The 21,822-nt window shown below is 58.6% G+C and overlaps 1 protein-coding gene across 1 annotated transcript in view; it reads right to left on the reverse strand.

Moving 5' to 3' along the window:
- The window catches only part of RBFOX3 (RNA binding fox-1 homolog 3), a 551,245-nt gene that overhangs the window by 12,613 nt on the left and 516,810 nt on the right, over positions 1-21,822 (reverse strand). Inside the window, exons 5-8 of the mRNA XM_049860619.1 lie at positions 9,579-9,833; positions 3,562-3,699; positions 1,156-1,209; positions 315-407 (exon numbers count right to left, since the gene is read on the reverse strand). Of these exons, the coding sequence (XP_049716576.1) occupies positions 315-407; positions 1,156-1,209; positions 3,562-3,699; positions 9,579-9,800 (507 nt within the window). The 5' untranslated portion in view covers positions 9,801-9,833. The remainder of the gene's footprint in view (positions 1-314; positions 408-1,155; positions 1,210-3,561; positions 3,700-9,578; positions 9,834-21,822) is intronic.

Here is a 21,822-nt window from a genome sequence, read left to right on the forward strand (position 1 = left end):
GCCCTCCCAGTGCAGGGCAAACCCTAGACTAGGGGTGCGGAGGCAGGCACGCCCCATCACACAGCTTCCTACCCTCTCATGGGGGGCTGTGTCTTTGGCTGTCAGGAAGAGGCTGGGAGGGGAGAGACCTCAGGCAAGTCTGATCTAGTTCCAACATGGCGACAGGTGAGGGGCTTGGCTGACAGCCAGGATGTGGAGTGGGCTCTGGCCTTCCCTGTCCCCTTGTGCCCTTTCCTGCCAAGGGGACCAGCCCAGCTCTGTGGGGCGAGGGTGGCATCTGGGGTGTCCCTGCCGCATGGCACTTATCTGAGCACCTCAATTTTCCGTCCCTCTACGATGGTCCCATTCAGCTTCTCCCGGGCTCGGTCAGCATCTGAGCTAGTTTCAAAAGTTACAAACCCAAAGCCCTGTGAGTGGGGAGAAGGACAGACACGGAGAGAAAGACAAACCATGAGAAAAGGACAAAAAAGGAGGTGTGTGGGGGGGGTGCAGGCCATGGGGAAGGAGACAGAGAGAGGAAAGAGGGAGAAAGAGGGCCCAGTCAGGCCAGCTGGAGGAGAGACCAGGGGAGTCCAGATGTCTGTCCTGGCACCACGGCCAGACGCAGGGGGACGGCCTGCCCTGGCTGGAGCAGGCTGCCAGCCCCTCGAAGGGACAGCCAAAGCTACAAGAGTTCCTAACCTGGCCACCAGGCCCTCTGGGGGGGCCCAGGTGGGGGTTCAGGACGCCCAGGGGACAGGAAGCCGCACCAGACCTTCATCCCAGGACCAGGGGGAAGCCAGCCTTGTCTGGGCCAGGCACCCTCTCGATCACCCACCCAGGCCCACGAGTGCCCTGCAGCCCCTCCCCCAGGCTCCCGGGGCGACTCCAGGGGCCGCCAGCACCCCAGGCTTAGCGCGCTGGTGGGTGGGTGGGAACCCAGGCCACCCAGGGCTCTGGGGAGCAGGCGGAGGTCCCAGCAGCTCAGAGAGAAATTAGCGCAGCAGCAGCAACACAGACAGCTGGGGAGGGGGATGGGAAGCAGGGAATACAAGCACCCGTGTCGCCAGGGGTCCTCGGGCTCGAAGCTCCAGGAAGGAAACGCACATTTCACAGTTAGCCGGGCGGGCGGGGCCTATAGCCGGCGGTAACGGTGCGGCCTCTCACGGCACCCACCTTGGAGCCCCGCTCGTTAAAAATGATCTCCACGTCTAAAATCTTCCCGAATTGCTGCAGAGACAGAGAAGGGGTGGGAGATGGGGGGGGGGGGTAGTAAGTGGAAACGGGGTGGGGGGGAGATGGGTGGGGGGTAAGTGGAGACGGGGTGGGGGAGGAGATGGGGTGGGGAAGCGGAAACAGGGGGACAGGGAGACGGGGGTAAGCGGAGACGGGGGGGCAGGAGACAGGTGGTAAGTGGGAACAGAGGGGGGACGGGAGACGGGGGGTAAGCGGAGACGGGGTGGGCGGGAGATGGGGGTAAGGGGAGATGGGGTAAGCAGAGACAGGGGGCAGGAGACAGGTGGTAAGTGGGAACAGAGAGGGGATGGGAGACGGGGGTAAGCGGAGATGGGGTGGGTGGGAGACAGGGGGGTAAGGGGAGATGGGGGGGCGGGAGGTGGGGGGGTAAGACTTCTGCCCTAGGCCGCTGCCCTCCCTGGGGGTGCCCACATCACACCCACCCAGCCGGGCCACCAGAAGAATGCTGGGTCCCAGTGGGCTGGGAACTGAGAGGCCCAGGACACCCTCCTCTTCCCACTCTCCACAGCCGGCCTCGAGCCAGGCAGGAGCAGGGGTTTTTGGTGTAGCATAGAGGGTGTCAGGTGGGGGGATGATCAACCCTCCACCTGCTCATGGGGGAGCCTGTCCTGCCAGGAAATGGCTCCATCTATGGGTGGGGCTGGGGGTGGGGATGCGACCGCCCGGTGTCACCAGGGTCTCCTTCTCTCTCCCTGCTGGGACTTTGCCACAGGTAGCTGATGGACTCCTGAGACAGGACAACCATCCTCAATTCACACTGAAGGGCAAGCATCCAGGGGCAGGTCCTCCCCAAAGGAGGGAGGCTGAGGGGTGGAGAGGACCATTGCCATGGAGTAAAGGGCCAGAAGTGAGGTGGGGTTACCGGAGGTTGGGATCTCAGGCTGGGAAAGGGGGAGCCTCAGGCCTCCTTGGGAGCAGGAGGGGAAGGGGGAGCAGAGGGTGGGGAGGACTGGGGAAGGACTGCAGGGGGAGGGGAAGGCGGAAGGCCAGAGGGCCTAGGAGGAGGCCCTGTGCCCTGAGCCCTGGGATGCCCACTGCCCAAACAGTTTGGGGCTGGACGGTGTGGTTGCAGGGGGCAGTGACCTGGCCCCAGGCCTCCTGCCGTCCAGGGACCTGCCCAGCCAGCCTGGCCAGCATGCTGTGCACCCCTTCCCACAAGGCTTGGCCTCCCTGGGCTCCCACACGCTCACAGCATGCACCTGTGACCCAGTCTGGCCAGTGCACTTGGGGGCCGGGTCTGCTAACTGACAGGGTCCCCATGTCCGGCGGCGCCCGGGAGGCAGGTGTATGAAGAGGCAGCGGGTACAATGCTGCTGCCTGAGTGAAGTGAGGCAGGCTGTCCCCCACTGAGGGAGTGGACTTGAGAATGCATGTTTGGGGCCGACACCAGCGGGACCCGATGCCAGCTGCTGGAAAGGGGCCCTAAGAGCAGGACGGGCCGGCACCAAGAGGGGGCTCCAGTCTTCAATACAGGTGACTCCAAGTCTCCAGCCAGTCCCCTGGGCAGGCGGTCTAAGCCCCATGTCCAAGGGGTGGAGGCCTGGGGCAAGGCTCAGGGTAGGGGTTTGGGACTCACCCACATCCCATTTGCCTGACAAATCCCAGCTGGGGTAGTGAGGGGAGGCTGTGGAGCAGAGCCACCCAGCGTGTGAGCACAGGGGGGTGGAGCGGTTGGCAGCAGGCAGGAGGAGGGTCTGGGGAGAGTCCTCAGTGGCCAGGGCAGCCTTGGGAGCTCTGTGGCCCCACCGGGTGCCTGGGCTGGGCACTTGGCCACTGCTCACTCCCCGTAACTTGGCACCCAGTGGGGGTCAGCACCATGGGGACCGAAGTCAGGGCCACAGTCCTGACATTTGGCTGTTATCTAGGGACTTTGGGGAATGCATGCAGGGAATCCCTCCCCCCCCCCGCCCCCAGCTTGTTCTCCTTCACTGCAGCGTTTGGTGCTGGCTCCCCAGCCCAGGGGACTGAAGGGCCCGGGAGAGAGGCTGAGAGCCAGCCCTGGTGCCCAGGTGAGGAGGGTGGGGCTGCAGCTCAGGGGGAGTCTAGGAGGCTGCGGTGCCCCTGAGAGGGACACGGGGATTCCTGGAGTCTTTGTCAGAAGATGAGACCAGGACAGCAATAACCCAACTCGCCCTGGCTACGAAACCCCTGCAAGCAGGTGGTGCAGGGGTGGGTGGGTGCTGAAGGGAGGCCTTGGGTCAGGAGGGAAGGGCTATGGGGCCCTGCCCACCCAGTAGGGGCAGGGAGCCTGGTTGGACAGGGAGGTGGACCCCCTGGGTGCCATGCTGGGGCCAGGGAGCAGGCGCAGCTGGCACGTGCACTCACTCCGAACATTTGCCGCAGGTCGGGGTCCCTGAACCGGAAAGGGATGTTGGAGACATGTAGCCTCTTGGGCTGCTGCTTCTCTGTGGGGTCGGAGGGGTGCAGCGTCTGGCTGTCCGTCTGCGCCGCCTCGTCTGTCTGCTGCGGGAGAAGACCTGAGGCTGTGAGGAGCCCGGGGCCAGGCTCCACCACCCCTCCGGTTCTCCAGACCCTGCCCTCCCTCTGCCATGGAGGAGGGCTAAAGCCAGCTCTTCCCAGGCCCCTGAACCCTCCCGTCACTCAGCCTGGATCCCATGGGACCATGGAAGAGTTCCCAGGAGACAGGCTCGACTGCCCCTCAGTCTCCCAAGTCCCCCCTCCAGGCCTCTGCCCAAGCTGTGCTGGAAGCCACGTGCCAGGCCTCCAGGGCCCAGCGTGTCCTGTGCTCAGCCCCCAGAGTCCAGCCTCCAGGGCCCAGTGTGTCCTCTGCTCAGCCCCCAGAGTCCAGCCTCCAGGGCCTCATTCTCCACTTGAGTCCCCTCGTTCTCTTTGTCCTGACAGACTGTACGGTTCAGGAGAACGGGGGCTGTTTTGGGCTTCCACGGACTGACGGCCAAGTGTAGAGAGGTTTCAGAACCTGCCCTGGAAGGGTGCGGCCCTCCCAGGGGCCACTCCAGGCTCTGCTCACTCCAGCCGCCTTCAGGAGCCTCTTGTGATGCAGCGCCAGCCAGGCCTCATAGTCCCTCCTTGTTCTGGACCGCACACTGGCCAGGAGACAATCTGCAAGACTCGTGTCCTGAAAACAGGCTTGCCCACCAAGCAAGGAGCCACCCCCAAGCTCCCTCTAGGACCAGCCGTGTGGTGTGTCAGCAGGTGGTTCATCAGCCCGTGGGTGGCTCCTGTCGTGTGGGCTTCTGCAGAGCACAGGCCACAAGCTCACCATGACGCTGGCTCGGGCTGGCTGAATCCCAGGCCAGAGGGAGACCTGGTGTGGGGAACCACTGTTCCCTCATTGGCCGGGACGCACTGTGACCCGGCTCTCAGCGGCTCAGCCATGTCTAGCCCAATTCTGACCAGTGTGTGCTCTCTGCTGGCAGCTGAGAGCAAGTGTGCCCAGGGGAGTGGCTGTGGGTAGACCTCGTGCCCTGGAGTGGGATGAGAGTCTGGGGCTCTCGGGGGACAATGAGCCCTAGGGTCTGACTGGCTGGTAAGCTGCTCCTTGGGGGTACCAACGAGTGCAACCCCAGGAGCCCACCAGTGGGGTTGTGGCTGTGGTGGGGCGGAGTCCTGTGGTCAGAGCAGCTGTGGGGCAGGCCCCCGAGACTCTTGGTCTGGGCTGCCCCAGGCCCTTACTCATAATGGGCTTGGGCTCCTTCACAGTCACACTGTGGGGGCTCTTCCCTGAAGCCTGGGACAGGGAGATGTCCAGCTTCCTTGCCAGTTCTGCAGCCCCCCTTACTTGGTGCCAATCTTTCTTGCAGAAGACAAGCCCGTGCTAAGCCTCCAGGACCCCTGAATCAAGGGGTCCATGCCAGACCCCTGTACCAGTTGATAGGTCTGTCCCCCACCCTCTGGCCAGACAAAGTGTGATCATTTCCCCTGGTGGAATCTGTGCAGTGGTTGAGCTGGGCACAGTGCACCCCACACACCGTGCCCTCGGGGGTCTTGGGCACAGACTTGAATTAATCAGCCCTGATTTAGGAATCCAGGTTGGAGAGAGCATGCAATGCTAGTTTTGGACCAGCAGAGGGCAGCAGTCAGCCCAGCCTGGTGGCCAGGAGCATGTGAACGGGCACCTCATGCACCAGGAGTGGCCAAGAAACCCTGGGAGGCAGCGCATGACCCCCAAGCCTGGCTGAGGGCTCGGTGCAAGCTGGGGTGTGGCCACAGGGCTGTTGGTGATGAAATTAGGGCCTTCGGGGCAACTGCCTGCCCTTCGCCTCTTCCAATTGCAGGGTTAAGCTCACAGTGTGTCTCCAAGATCAGGGACACCCCCCTTTTCAGGGCCCGCACCTCTCACCCCACGCCAAAGTCCCTAAAGAGGGAGAAATGGGGTAATGGGGTTGGAGGGGAGGGCACACAAGTAGGCAAAGAGCCCCCCTGCGCCCCCTACCGCCGCCCAACCCCAGGCACAGGCTCGGCTGTTCACGGAAGCCCATAATAACCAGGTCCAGAGAGTGTAAAATTGTAGGACGTGCTCAGAAACCGCAGTGTGAGAGCTCAGTGCCACCTGAGGGGAGAGGCGGCTGTCCTGCCACTTCTCACAGTAGCCCAGGCACCACGGTTGCCTTTCCCACAGTGGCTCCCCCATCTCCCAGCCTTTTTTTAAAAATAATTTTAAAGCAATCTTTGTCTCCAGTTCTCAAATGCAGGTAACATGACACAAAACACCCCCTCCCCCTGGCTGGTTGGGGTGGCTTGGCTTCTGGGTCCTTCCTTGTCGCTGGGTCTCCTCCCAGCCATCATACCCCCACCCCACTCAAGGCTAGAGCCAGACCCTGGTGGCCTAAGGTGGGTCCAGATGGTGGCCAGGCACTCGTCTCCCACCCTCAGAAGAGCTCGAAGTCCCTGCGCCTGGGCCTCCCCAAGCCCAGCACAGATGGGCCCAGAGACAGCTGCCCAGGGACACTCAAGGGGGGATATTCTTCTGGGTCTGGGGGGTCTGGGAGGCTCCATTGTGGGACCAGTACCACACCCAGCAGCACAAGATGACCCAGCTCTCGGAAGCCTCTTCCCTGCAGCCTTCCCCCTCCCTTCATCTGGTTCCCCCAGAGACTTTCTGAACACTCACACAGTGACTCCGCTGTCAGCTCTCTGCTCTAAGACTCACCCACGGTGGGCAGTTAGCCTCCCCAGGAGGAGAGGTCTCCGGTGTGGCCTTATGCTGTCCATTGGAAATGTCTTCTTTGCAATTGGGGGCACTGGGTAGCCCCTTCCTCAGGGACACCTTCCCAGGCAGGGCTGCCCTCTGTACGTGTTCACACGATGCCACCTTCTAAGGGCCCTCTGCTAGCTCCTGGGTGGACACCAGCCTGGCTGCTCAGATGGCCACTGCCTCTGCCCGTAGGACACATGCCCTCAGCTGGGTCTCAGGCGCAGGCACTCATGGGCAGACATGTCTCGCCCTGCCTTTCTCACCCCACTCCAGCCCTGGAGCCACCCTTTCCGTTGTTCGAAGCCCGCGAGCTGAGAATGCAGAGGCCAGTGGCTGAAGCTCCTGGTGGAGTCTGGCTGCAGCAGCAATTGCTGGCCCTGGGGTGGAGCTGGGAGGTCTGCGGTGTGCCATGATGAGGTGGCCCGCAAGGACCATCGGGTGAGAGGGAGGAGCTTCCGATAGGAGAGGGCCCTCTGGTTGTCCCATGACTCAGGGTGGACAGATGGTGGGGCAGGCACCTAGTTACTGCCGAGGCCTGGGTCAGAGAACAGTGCCTCAGGTCTCCAGGGGATAGGGTAGCCAGGATCTGAGCCTATAATGAAACCCATGACGGGAGGGCAGGGTGTCCAGGGGCCCGGGGGCTGCTCACCGTAACCCGGTGCCTGCACAGGCAGCAGGCACTGGGGGTCAGCCTGGGTGGAGCCCCTGGGGAGGACTTTGTGGACCCACAGACTGGGGGCCACATGTGGACCCCTGGGCTTGTGCTGAGCAGCCATAGGACCAGGCAGGAGGGGGTGGGCTGGACACAGGCTCCGAGACACCCAATCTGTTGCCCTGGCCCCCAATCCTAACACCAGGCTGCCTGGGGACGGGCCAAGAGGAGGCTGTCGGGAGCTGGAAGGGCTCTCATGCAGTCCACGAGGACGAGACACAAGGACAGGGCACCTTCAGCTGGCAGCACTGGCAGCTTCTCTGGGATCTCAGCACAGGATGGGACCTGGGTCACCCTGGACAGGGGCCTCGGTCACCTCAGCTCCCTCCCAAGCGCCCTCTGCTAGAACAAATACTTCAGGGTCAGAGAGCTGACAGCCTCCAGAGGTGGCCCAACTCATTGTTGGCTAGCACCCGCATTTCTAAGTCTTTCTATGGGTCCAGGACCTTTCATCTGTGCCCCTTCCTTTGGCCATGGGGACGGGAGAATCCTCTCTCCTCCGTATCCCAGAAGGGAACAGTTGCAGAGCACACTGCCCCCCTTTTTGGGACTGGAAGAAAAACAGCTGGAAGTTAAAGGCCACTCCGTCCTCTGGGCCCCAGGCCTCATCTGGCCCAGGGACCTTCCTTGGACGCACTTGGGCTGCCGGCCTGAGCCTTGAGACTGTCACTGCTCGAATGGGGATGTTCTGCCTCTCTGGCCACAGCATCAGCCTTTTCAGGGCTGTGGCTCACTCTTGGGTCCTCTCCAAGGCCTGGACGCCCACAGGCGTGGGTGCCAGCCCAGGTCTCCTCTCTTGACTTGGATGTCCTTGAGTTGTGGGAACTGGCGGCCACCAGAGGGCAGGGCTGGCTGTTTCTTCTTTTCTCCCTAGTGCCAGCTCAGCACCTGGCACTCAGGAGGTTCTGGGTGCCATTTGCCCTATGGGGAGAGATGCTGTTTGTCCCGGCTCGGTGGCATCGGTGGTCCCAAGGGGTCAGGAAGGCCTCCAGACTGGTTTCTGTTGCTCTGTTCTTCACTATCCGTCCCCACTTGGTGTCATCTGCCAGTCTGATCATCTTGTCACCTCTGCTTCCTTCCAGAACGGATCCCTGTGGCACCATGAGAGACCCCTCATCTGTCCATAAAGAGGTGGCCAGAGACTTGACCAGAGAGATGCCGGGCACATAGCCCCATGAGAAAGGGGAAAAGGCTGCCAGCCACAACTTGTTCAAGGTAAACCCACGCTAGCTCCTGAGATCACCTCCTTCTTTCCTAAGCACCCACGGGTGCTGGGTGTGATAAAACAGAATTGGAAGCTGCCTGCTGGGGAGTGACTTGACTCCCTACTCTATGACCCCAAGGGCTTTGCCTTCTCCTGCAGGGACCCCAGGGAGTCAACAGGCACATTCTCCACCAGGGAGGTGGAGGGGATGGAAAAATCTTGGTACCAGGCTTTGCGGAGCGATGGCACTCTGAGCGGGAGGAAGGGCTACAGTCAGGTACCACTTGAGGGCTTATCCCAGCCCAGCGGGGGGAAGGTTGGGGGTGGTGGTGTGAATGATGCTGCCATGGAGGTGATAAGACTCATACTACGTCCTCTGAGAGCGCCAGGCTGGGTTAGGGGAAGGGCCCAGGAAGCACAGTGGGGGGCACCCATCAGGAGGCGCCAGGGCGGTGCCGCTCCTGGGTGAGCTGGCCTCCTGCCCAGCCCCCATCAGCCCACGCAGCCAGCTGCTGGGACAGAGTCAGCAGGGAGGGGGTGAACCCAAAGTCCCAGAGCAGGGGGGCAGGCACGTGTGGAGTGCAGGAGGTGGAGGAAACGGGGGGCTGCAGGCTGGGGCCTGGGGGCCCTGGGAGGGGCACCCTCCTGGGATCCCCCCCCACTCCCCCATCCATCCTGAGCTCCCTCTGCTATTAGGAGATCTCGCAGAACCTGGGGCTCAGCACTTGCCCTGCATTGCGTTACAACCTCATAATTGAAGCGATCTGATTGGAGGACAGCCAAGCAGGTAGATTACAAGTGATCAGAAATGATAGGAGCGCCTGCAACCCAAGACTGCTCGCAGGCTGGCCAGCCTCCTCCTCGCCAGCCCTCCCTGGTGGGTCTGTGTCCCTCATCTTCCACTAGCAGGTCACTGGTGGGCAGCCGAAGGCCCACGCACCACCTCCCAGATGAGGGCATATACTTGCCTGGAGGCAGGGGAAGCGGATGTCGGTGGCCTGGGTGCAGGGGCATCACCCCCTACCTGGCTGTGCCCGGCCATCCCGAGACATCCTTGGGGCCAGATGAGGAGAAGTTGGCAGAGCCGGGAGCATCTTCCCCAGGTGTGGACCAGCTGTGGGGCCTGCCTTCTATACACAGAGAGGTCGAGGGGCCCTCCCAGGTCCTCTGCCACCAGAGCCACCCCCCAGGTGAGCGGGTGCTCCCCCCTGGAGCTCCTGGGCTGGCCAGGGCTGTGGGGGTGCCCTTACCGGCACGGTCTGTGTCCCGGCAATGGACTGTGTGCTGGCGTCGGTGCCCGGCTGCTCAGGGTGGCTCTGTGCTGGTGTGTACAGGGCCATGCCATGCTCTGGGGGCACAGGGGTCTGGCCCGAGTAGTCCTGTGTGGGGTGCGGCGGGGGAGGGGCATACTCGGCGGGGATGCCATTCTGTGGTGGAGGGGGGTACTGGGCTGGGGGGTAGGGCTGAGCCATCGCTTCGGGGGGTGCCGTGGTGTCCTGATTGCCCTGTGAGGAGAGAGAAAGGCCTGGTTAGCATCTAGGCTTGACTCAGACTCAGCTCTTTTCCCAGAGCCCGGGGAGGGTACCTTCTCGAGTGAGTGGGGTTTCCCGTTGAAGCCCCTGTTGACTCGAGGTGGCACCTTTACCTCGGCGGCAGCACCTCCAGCATGGGGCAACAGCTTTGAGCTGGAGGGGGCAGTACTGGGGAGCCTAGCATAGATCAGCGTCCAGCGTGAGACATCCCTGGTTTGACCCACTCACAAGTACATACCAGACCTTGAGTACATTATGTAAAGTCTTTAAAAAAAACAACGTATCAAGGTGAAATTCACAAAACCAGCCATTTTCAAGTGTACCATTCAGTGGCATCAAGAACGCGGCTATAAATGGTGTGCAACCACCACCTGTACGAGCTCCAAACACTTCTACCACCCCAAAGGAAACCCCACAGCCAGCAGGCAGTTTTTCAAGGTTTTTTTTTAACCCATTAAAAAAGTAAAAGTTTTCAAGTCAGCTTTTTGTTTTGAGATATTGTGGATCCACATGCAGTTGTAAGAAATAACAAGAAATCTGGTGGGCCTGGTTCCCCTAATGACAACATCTCACAAAATTGTAAGAATGTCACAACCTGGATATCTACGTTGTTACAGTCAAGATACAGAGCATTCCATCAGCACAAAGATCCCTCCTGTTGCCCTTCACTTCCCTCCTGCCTTACTTAAGGTTTTTAAACCTAAGTTTTCTCATCTGGTGGCGCGGGGTTAAGCACTCAGCTACTGAACAAAAAGGTTGGTGGTTCGAACCCACCAGCCACTCTTTGGGAGAAAGACGTGGCGGTCTGCTTCCATAAAGATTTACAGCCCTGGAAACGCTAGTGGGCAGTTCTCCTCTGTCCTACAGGGTACCCGGGAGTCAAAATTCAACTTGTCAGCAATGGGTTTGGGGGTGTAAAGCAAGGGTAAGAGAGCGTGCTTTCTAAGCGTGTAGGGTGGATCCAGTCAGGTGACTGTGCCAGAGCTGAACACAGAGCCTGGCTCAAAAACAAAAACCACCCTAAATGATGCCCTTAAGGTGAGGTCTTGTCAAGGAGGGCATGGAAAGTCCCACTTCTGCTTGCAAGGATCCCTGAGTTCTCCCAAAGACCCTCCCACCTCCAAGGCCTGCTGCTCAGGCCAGGAAAACCACTTCCTGGCAGCCGACTCCAGCCGTTCCTGGACCTTGGGCGGTCCCGAGTGCCGCAGGGCAGCACTTTATGGAGTGGGGCATCCCAACCAGCAGCATCAGCACCACCTGGGAACGTTTTAGAAACGCGAATTCTCAGCCTGTCCAGACCTCAGCCTCAGACACCAGCAGTCTGAGTTTGAAGGAGCCCCCTGGGTGACTTGGGAGTCCCTGGGTGCCGCAGATGGCTGACTCCTCCACTGCTCACAGAAAGGCTGGAGGTTCGAGTTCACCCAGAGGTGCCTCAGAAGAAAGGCCTGGGATCCACTTTTGAAAAATCAGCCACTGAAAACCCTGTGCAGCGCATTTCTACTTTGACACACACGGGCCACCACCAGTTGGAGTTGACTCGACGGCAACTGGTTTTCTGGGTAATTCCGAGGGTCACGGATTGGGGTACAGCAGGCAGGCAGTCCTTCTGCCCCAGAGGAGGGGGCTGGGGCCTGCGATGGTATCAGAGGGCAGGTGCAGGGGAAAGCAGGGCAGCGGTGGGGGTTCTGGCTTTGTCCACCCCGGCCATCACTGTAGACACACGCTGGGGAACAGGCTTGGAGCAGGCCCCTCTGATGATCCAGGAGTGCTACCAGGTGACAGAAAGGGTGTCCCTTCTATCACCAGAAAGAACAGATGCCATCTCTCACTTGAGCAGCCCCGAGTGGAAGGTCCTTGGGCAAAAGCAGACAGACCTCACACTGGCAGCTGCCAGAGGAGGGGGCAGGCAGGGATCCATTTCCTTGTTGAGAAGTGGGGGAACAGGATTGCAAAAGGACATGGAAGGGGAGCCCCAGGCCCTTAATGCCATGAGCCACGCACCAATGAGCAAAAATTCTCTCCTCCTCCTCGGCAAAACCACCTGGTCCCTTCTCTCTCTGAAGAGACTCTGAAACACCTGGTCCCTTCTCTCCCTCTGCAGAGACTCTGAACCACCTGGTCCCTTCCCTCTCTCTGCAGAGTCTCTGAAACTCAGGCTACACTCAGGCTTCAGAGCAATGGGAGGGAGACAAAGGCATGTGTGCACGTGCACGCACACACACACACTCACATTCACATACCCTTATACACAGGCTCGCACAGACACAGACCCACACACACTCATACACACATTCACACACCCACACACAGACTCACACAGACACATACATGCACGTACACACACAAATTCATACACGACACACAGACATTCACACACAGGCTCACAAACACACACACACTTACGCAAAGACAGACATTCACACAGTCCACAGTCATACATACATGCTCACACACACACACACGCAGACACACAGATACACAGAGAAACACACATGAAGACATGCACATACACATTCACACACTAAGTTACACACACACACTCATGAGAGTTCAAACCCTTGGTGGAGGGTCCTCCTCATGGCTCCAGGTCACCCTGAAGCCCCTGCCCACTATCAGCAGGCGTGGTGGTGGAGGGTCCAGCCCACAGCTCTGCTGAGAGCAGGGTGGGGCCTGGGGGAGAGGGGAGAGAGCGTGGGGAGGTGGGTGGGGTGCAGCCAGGCTGGGAGCCTCTGGCACCCAGGATGGCGAGGACAAGAGGGATGGAGGCAAAAGCAGGGAGCAAAAGGGAACCGGGAGCCTAGAGCATTGGGCGAGGAGGACAGTGTGGACACACAGGGGGCGGGAGAGAGAGCTGCCGGCCCCTCTGCAGACTGCAGATCAATTACCTGATAAATATTTGATTACAGCCTCGCCAAATTACACCATCTCCAGGTGCCCTCTTCCCCCCTCCTCTGAGGCCCCAGGAAGGGTGGGTTCCTCTCCCACCCCACTCCAGCTCTCCCTATGACACATGTGCCCTCCTCCCAGGGTACCAGGTCCAACTTGGGCAGAGGGAAGGATGCCGGGGACAGCTGTGGAGCATGCCACGGCTCGGCTCACGGTAACCATCGGGGCACCTGCAGCAGGAAGATGGGGGGATGCCCGGCAATGTGCTGAGGTAGTGAAGAGACCCCCAGTGCCTTGGCCTTGGAGGGCCTGGTGTGGGCAGGGAGGCAGCCGTCAGAGGGAGGTAATTTAGGAATGTACCTGACATGGTAAACACAGCACATCCAGGCCCAAGGAGTGGCCTGCTTTGCAGACAGTGACTCTTCTAATTCCCTCCAACCCTCCAGGCAGCTCCTATTATGTCCCTCATTTCACAGCTAATAAAACAGAGGTACAGACACTGACTTAACAGGCTGGTCCTGGGAGGAGCTGGGTTAGCAGCCCAGGCTGTCTTATGCAATCTCGAAATTTAAAATAGCATCTATATGTTGACATAAGGTTCCTGGGTAGAGAAAACTCTTTGCTCTAAAGGTTGGTGGTTCGAACCCATCCAGTGGCACCTCTGAAGAAAGGCCTGGCAACCTGCTGCCATTAAGATTACAGCCAAGAAAGCCCTGTGGAGCCCTTCTACTCTATGGCACGTGGGGTCGTCATGAGTCAGAACTGACTCAACAGCAACCAACAACATCCAGGTAACATCCGGACGTGGAAGGTGGTATTGGGGCGGGGGCGTCTCGTCCCAGCTCCACATTCAGTGAAGTCAGCCCCGGTGGGTATTCACACCACGGAAACTGGGGAACGCTACACATCAGGTCACCCCTTTCCCCAAGAGCAGATTGACACACATTTGCCAGCACACCTCCCTGCCTCCCTTGAGCCACACCACAGGTGACCTGGCAACGGTGCCTTCTCTGCCCCTGGCCTACGTTCCGCGCGGGGCTGGGGGAGGACAGGTGGAGCTTGGGGGGCAGGCAGTGGAGGGGAGGGGAGAGCTGGAGGTCTGGCAGCAAATGGCACCTGCTCGGCTGTCCCAGCTCGCACCCCCTCCAGGCCTCCACCCTTCGGTGCTGCCTGGCCCTGTCCTGACTCGTGCCCTCCCTGCCCCACCCTCAGGTGCTGCGCATCCACTGTTCCAGCTCACATCCACCTCCGGGTTCTCAGCTCCCAGGAACTGCAGGACAATTAAGCTAATTGTCTCTCAGACTCCGTCACCCCTGAGGGCACCACACGGAGCCCCAGGTCCCTAGGCTAGGCTGTGATGGGAGGGAGCCTGGCGGCAGAGGCTGGGCACCGAGCCATTTCTCCACCACCGCGGGGCAGAGCCACTTCCAGGCAGGAAGGAGGAAGAGGAGTGAGGCGGAGCAGCAGGCCCCCAGCCATGCTGCTACGTGCCTGGTGTCCCTGGCCTACCTTGGACACCCGCGCTGGGAGGTGAGTCCACCTACCTGCAGGTGTATGCCTGGCACCCACCCTCTTCCCGCCACACCGCCCCTGGGCACAGCCTGGTGATGCTTGGCATTCCTGGCCCAGGAGTGAATCTCGCCTTCACCCCCACACCCACCCACATGCGACCTTGGCCATGCCGAGGTCTTCACTGAGTCCCTGCTGTCACAGTGTCATACCGGGCACGGAACACACGGAGTGGACAGACACGGCTTACTGAGGGCCCCAGTGTGCAGGCCCTGCTCTCGGGGCCCTGCAAACACGGCCACTGAAGCCCCCGGTGACTGAAGGGGCAGACGTCAAGAGCCTGGCTTCACCAAGGGGGTTATTGGGCTGACAGCACCTGGTTCATGGGCAGGGGCTCCAAAGTCTCCCCCCATCACATCCGGGGCATGACGGTGAGTGTTCTGTGTCAGCCTGGCTGAACTCAGCTCCCAGGTGTTTAGTCTAACACCATTCCACATGCAGCTCTGAAGGCACCTTGTGGATGTGGCTAACACCTGCAATCCCATGGCTCTAAAATAAGGAGACGGCCCTCAACAATGGGTGGGCCTTGTCAATCGGCTGAAGACCTTAAGAGCAAACACTGAGGCTTCCCAGCACCAGCGCCTACCACGTTCCCAGCCAGCCTGCTCTACGGATTTCAGATTCAAGAGCCAATATTGACTCCTAGCTGAGCTGGCCAGCCCCACCGACTTCAGACTCGCCAGTCCTCACAACTGCGTGGGCCAGTTCCTCAAAATAAATCTCTCTACACAATTATTTTATATAAATACATGCGTAGTGTACATTTATGTTATATATCATATATATATCTACATATACACGCACATATAGCTATATATATAAGCCCTGGTAGCGCCAATGGTTAATCACTTGGCTGCTAACTGAAAGGGTGGTGGTTCCAACCCACCCAGCGGCTCTGTGGCAGACGGACCTGGTGATCTGTTCCCGTAAAGACTGCAGCCTAGAAAAACCTGTGGAGAAGTTCTGCTGTCACACGGGGTCACTATAAGTTGGAATTGGACTTGACGGCACCCAAGGACAACAATATGTATGTATGCAAATATGTGCGTGTGTGCATGTTGTTGAGTCAACTCCAACTAATGGTGACCCCGTGCACAACAGAATGAAATGTAGCCCAGTCCTGTGCCACTGTCACGATCGTTGGTGTGTCTGAGTCCATCGCTGCGGCTGTTGTGCCAGTCCATCTCATGGAGGGTTTCCCTTGTTTCTGCTGACTCTTCACTTTAGAAAACGTGATGTCAGTCCTCCACAGAGGGCAGAAGGGAGGAGGCGGGTTTGGGACCAGGTCTTGGCAGGTACGTGGTCCTAATGCCGCCCATGCACGCTCTGCTCACTATTGTGACGAAACCAGGACAGGATGAGGGCTGAGGACCCCCTAAGCTCTGGAGCTGGGGCCAGGCCAGTGCCTTTCTCAGCAGCAGCCGCAGCTACAGAACCCGTCACACGGCACCTGGCCTCTAACACCGTCATGTGGCAGTTTACGGGGTGAGAAGATGGTGGGTCGGCAGGCTGGCTTTCCAGGAGACACCAGCCCTTTCTCAGCATCCCTGGTTTGCCTTCCTGCTTTCCCTGGAGTCCAGTGTTGGGAGGGGTGGCAGGCTGGCCTGGGCTGTCCAGGGCTTACCCGTCAACCCAGCAGGCAGGAGCCCCTAGTGATGGCCAAGTCAGGGGACCCTGTCGCTTGGGCCTCCCCAGCCCGGACGCAGGGTGGCCCTACTCCGTTGCCCCCGCTCCCCCATGCACATGAGGCTGGGGCTGTGTCCCTGGACGCCAGCGAGTCTACATCCTCATCTCTGGGTGCAACTTCAGCAAACCAATCCTCCTTCATTCCTGAGTCTTAGAGCAGGAGGTGACTGGAAAGACACCCAACCTGGCCTCCCAGACAGACTGGACCCTGTTTCCTCTGCAGCCTCCACCCAGCCAGTCCAGTGGCGGTGCTTGTGGGCCAGCGCCAGGCTCTCTGTCCTGGGAGAGCAGTCAGGAGCTCACACCTGCCTGCCAGAAACTTCCATCCAGCTCTGTGGCATGGAGCCTGCATGTAGCCAATGGAGTCACCGCACCCCTCCCCCTATCGGCAGGCCCTCCAAGGATGCAAAGAGCCCACCACAGCTTTATCTGCACCAGTTGGGAGTCTCTATTGTTTTTATCCCCATTTTACAGATAAAGAAACAGAGACAAAAGGTTCATGTGCGTCAGAATCCAGGCCTGTGTTTCATGTGGCTCTCCTAACCACCTTCCTTGTGCTGTCTTCCCCTGACCACACCTTTGCCTTCTCAGGCTTCAGAGGTACCTCTACTTGTTGGCACCTGACACATCTGTCTGCGGTGAGGGAGGCGACAGTGTGATACCAAGCGGACCCCCAGGAACAGCGTGCAGGTCACAGTCATTAGGGGGATACCCAGACACACAGAGAAGTGACCAAGAGGAAAAGGAGTTGGGAAAAAAATGACCAAAAAAAAGAGGAACCACTAATTGTATAGTCGGTGACAGTTTCTTGGAGAAGATGCTCAGACTTTCCTTTCCTTTTAAATGTGCTGGTCACAGGCAAGGGGCAGGGGTCAGCGGTAGACTCCTCACCTTCCGTGCAGGAGACCCGGACAGATTCCCAGCCAGTGCTTCCCACGCACAGTCACCGCCCGTCTGTCCGCAGAGGCTTGTATGTTGCTATGATGCTGAGCAGGTTTCAGCAGAGCTTCCAGACTAAGACTAGGAAGAAAGGTCTGGTGATCTTCCTTCTGAAGATCAGTCAATGAAAACGCTATGGATCACAGTGATCTGAAATGCAGCCGATCACGGGGACGGTGCAGGGCCAGGCAGTGGTTTGTTCCGTTGCGCATGGGGCCACCACGGCAGCTGTTATGGATTGAATTGTGTACTCCCAAAATATGCGTCAAGTTGGTGAGGCCATGATTCTCGGTATTACGTAATCATCCTCCATTGTGTAATCTGATGTAGTTATCCTCCATTTTGTGATCTGATGTAATTACCCTACGTGTTGTAAATCCTAATCTCTATGATATTAATGAGGCAGGGTTAGAGGCAGTTATGCTAATGAAGCAGGATACAATCTACAGGATTAGGTTGTATCTTGAGTTAATCTCTTTTGAGATCTAAAAGCAAGAAAGAAGAGCCAGGAGCAGAGCATGTCATTTGGACCCAGGGTCTCTGCACTGAGAACCTCCTAGACCCAGGAGAAGATTGATACTAAGGCATATGGCGATCTCTAAGAAACACCAGGCCCGAACATATTGAAAAGAGACAGATCTTCCTCCAGAGCAGACAGAGAGAGAATGCCTTTCCTTAGTGCTGGCACCCTGAATTTGGACTTCTAGCCTCCTAAACTGTGAAAGAATAAATTTATGTTTGTTAAAGCCACCCACTTGTGGTATTTTTATTATAGCAGTACTAGATAACTAAGGAACAAACAAATCTGTCTCGGAAGAAGTATAGCCAAAATGTTCCTTAGAAGCAAGGACGGCAAGACTTCGTCTCACATACTTTGGACACGTTACCAGGAGGGACCAATTTCTGGAGGACATCACGCTTGGTAAAGTACAGGGTCAGCAAAAAAGAGGAAGATCCTCAACAAGATGGATTGACACAGTGGCTGCAACAATGAGCTCAAGCACAACAAGGATTGTAAAGAGGGTGCAGGACTGGGCAGTGTTTTGTTCTGTTGTACATGGTGTGACTATGAGTTGGAACCGACTTGATGGCAGCTAACAACAACAACAGATAACTAAGACAACAGTTGTAGGGAAGTGAACACTTGGGGAAAAAGACAAGATGAGATTATCTAAAGGGAATGAAGATTAAGCTTGAAACAGGACGACGCAATAAGTCAGAGTCAGGGGACAACCTGGAAGCCCATGCACCAGAGGCCTGCTCATAGTCCTGCCGCCACGTTGTTTCGGCTGGGTTGGGCTGGGTAGGGTTTGGGAAAGATGGCGGCCTTGATGAAGGGCTCACTGAGTGGCAACAGCACGCATGTGCCTGGGTATCTTCAAGGAGGCTGCAGCCCAACCCTGCTCAGGGGAGAACAGTGACAACCGGGATTCCAGGGGCTGGAGCTGAAAGGGACCCTGGAGAACATTCCATCCACTTCGTAGAGCGAAACTGGCACCCAGAGAGGCTGATCCGCCCAAAGTTGCTCACTGGGTGAGTGCAGAGAAGACAAGTGTTCCTTTCACCAGCACATACGCAATGGCTTCAAGCACAATGACATATATAAGCTCACCAGCCAGGCGTGTACCCGGCCCCATCTGGGTGCCAGGCAAGGTCCCAGGTGCTCAGGGTACACCATGAACACAAAGAGCCCTGTCCTCAGGATGCGGACACGTCAGAGACCACCCCACGAGCATGAACCAATTGGAAATACATTATGTGATTTTCAGGGGCCCAGTGTTACGTTCTATTGTACATGGTGGGGTTGCTATGAGTTGGAACCCACTCGACGGCACCTAACAACAACACTGACTGGCCTCTGTAGTTTGGTTCAGGCTCACATTCAAACTTCCTGGGCTGCTGACTGATGGCAGGGGGGCATGCCCGCGGGCTCTGCCGAGTCCAGCGGGCACTATTATCTGCCCTGCTGACTCAGAGGGGCTTCCCCACAGGTGTGGGGGGCAGGGAGGGATTTCTTCTCCTCTGAAGCATGAATGCAGAAATAAGCAATCACAGCAGAGTTTTCCAGGCCCTGCCAAGTTCCCAGAAGTGAAAGAAAGGGTTTGTGGGCTTTCTCTAGGTGCTTTTTGGACCCAGAGTGAGCTGGTGCTGCCCCTGGATAGGTGTCCCTGGTGGGAAAGGGACAAAGTCCTTGCCGCCTTTGTGCTGGGCGCCTTTCTGCAGCCTGCGGGGGTAGCGGGTCCTGCAGGGCTGACCCAGGCCCTCTCCATCCCGCCACGTGGGGCAGTGATGAGCCAGCGCGTGTTGAACACTGGATCTGCTAAAGCCCTGCTTGGTAATGGTTGCCAATTCCCGTGGTGTAAATGCTCCCACCACAGCCAGCTTCAGGCAGGTCCCTGGGTGGTACAAATGGATACTACTAGCCCACCCAGAGGCATCTCGGAAGACAGGCCTAGAGATCTGCTTTGAAAAGTCACAGCCTTGAAAACCCATGGAGCACAGTTCTACTCTGACACACGGGGTTTCCATGAGTCGGAATGGACTCCACGGCAACCAACGACGACAGTGTGAAGTTACTAAGAGTGGAGCTGGGATGAAACTCGTGCCATCGGGAACTCGGAGGCTCAGTGGCACACCCCTGGGTGCAGGGGCTGGGAAGGTGGGGGGGAGCTGCCCTGGCAAGGGGAGGTCAGGGAGCCGGGGGCTGCGGGCTGGTGGGAGGCTGGGGTGGGGCTGAGAGGGCCAGGGGCCGGGGGAGGCTGGGCAGCACTGCCTGCCGGGTGGGAGGCTTAGGCTCCAGGCTTGGGGAGCCTCCACCTGAGCGATTGGCTTCTCCCCCCCCCATCCAATCCATTCTGTCCCCTGACAGCCAGGTTAATACCTTTTATTAATTAGGGCTGTCGGACAGCCTGTCACACCGCATATTACTTCATTCAGGGACCATTAGGCCCCCCTGTTCCGTGGCCACCGGCTCCCAGGCCCCTTTCCTTCTCTTCTCCCTCCATTGTCTCTGGGAGGGGTCCAGTGCCTGGGCTGCTCCGACATCCAGAAGGCACAGGCCCAAATGAGTGTCTGCCTCAGCCCAGACCGCTCAGGCCTGGAGGGGCCTCAGGGATAGCCCAGGCAGAGCCCCTCTCACAGACAGGCAGGAGGCCCAGAGACAGAAGTGCGTGCCATGGGTGCTTTGTGTGAGTTCCAGGTGCACTGTGTGTGCCCCATGCATACTCCATGTGAGTTCCATGTACACTGTGTGCACTCTGTGTGCGCTCCATGCATGCTCCGTGTGCACTGTGTTGGCTCTGTGTACACTCCGTGTGAGCCCTGTGTGCACTCTATGTGAGCTCCGTGTGCACTGTGTGGGCTCCATGTGACTCCATGTGCACTCCGTGTGAGCTCCCTGTGAGTTCCATGTGCACTATATGGGCTAGTGTAAACTCCATGGTGCTCTGTGTACACTCCGTGTGATACCATATGAGCCCTGTGTGCACTCAGTGTGTACTGTGTGAGCTCCATGTGCATTCCATGTGTATTCCACATGAGCTCCGTGCATGCTCTGTGTGCTCTGTGTGTGCTCCGTGTACCCTCCATGCACCTCCCATGCTCGCTCTGACTGTGCGCTGCCATTATTCCTTATTGGGTGTTGGGGCTCCTAGTGAACAGTGGCTCTTAGGTGGGAATCAGGGTTCCAGGGAAGAGCTCAGGGCATCTCTGACCTTGTACCCTGTCTTCCACGTGACATTTTGGCATTTCCTTCACCCAGCAGTGTGTGCTACACGTTCCACAGCAGAGCCCCACCCAACACTCTGCCCACCCCGACAGGAACCACGGGTCCTTGCCTGTCACATCAGTGCACCACGCCCAAGGACCTTCACACTAACCCCAATCCCACAGCCTGACACTGTCCCCACACTGGGTGGGAGTCAACGCTCTGGTGGGGAAGCCCGCCTGCGAAGATGGCACACATGTGCTCGCTGCTCTGATAACTGTATCTCAATGTAATTGGGCTCCTTCCTTTAGTCTTCTGATTTTTACTTTCTACATTTAAAGCCATTACTCTGAGGCTGATCTATATGCTCCCCAACACATTAAGGGGGCTCAGGGCGCAAGACACGGCAAGAACTTCTGGCCTTGATGGGCCCCAGGGGCTCCTGCTCCAACAGCGCCAATGCTGTATCCCCCCCACCCCCGCCCATGAAGCCCAAGCCCCTTGGGTCTCAGCTCCTCCCACATCAAGTTGGCACCAGCTCAGCTGGAAAGCCCCAGGCTAGGGGACGGATTTTTGCACGATTAAGCCGTAATTCCCTCCAAGCTCAGCACATACAAATCATAAATAACGTGGCTCCATAAATCCTTTCCCCATCAGCTTCCCCTCCCCCGGCTCCAGTCCTGCTGGGGGAATCAGCGGGGAGTGGGGAGTGGGTGTGTGGCCATAGGGCTCAGAAAGCAGGGGCTGGGGCGGTGGGATTGTCAATCAGGCCAGGAGCTCAGGGAGGCCTTCTCTGCAGCCTCCTGGGAACCGGGGTGGAGCCTGAGGCTGCTGGGCTGGTGGGGACACAGGGCTGGGGGGGTCTCTGCAGGCAGTGCCAGCAGGGGGCACGGGGGACTGAGGCCCACTTCCCAATGCCCCTGGCTCTGGCCTCTGAGTCTGTCCCCTATGTGGATACCCGTGTGCGTGCAGTGTAGGTAGCAGGAGGAACCAGTGCCAGCCTGGGGCAGTCCCTCCTGGGGACAGCTGGTAGCAGTGCTCAAACAGGAGCACGTCCCTGGCATGACGGCCAGGGACACTGAGGTCCGCCTGCTGGTGGGGGCAGAGCTGGGGGGCAGGTAGAGGGCTCAGGTCAGGGGGCTGGCACTGGGGTCTGGAAGGTTGAGGGGCAGAAGA

Source organism: Elephas maximus, chromosome 19, assembly GCF_024166365.1.
Source record: "Elephas maximus indicus isolate mEleMax1 chromosome 19, mEleMax1 primary haplotype, whole genome shotgun sequence".
Taxonomy (NCBI): domain Eukaryota; kingdom Metazoa; phylum Chordata; class Mammalia; order Proboscidea; family Elephantidae; genus Elephas; species Elephas maximus.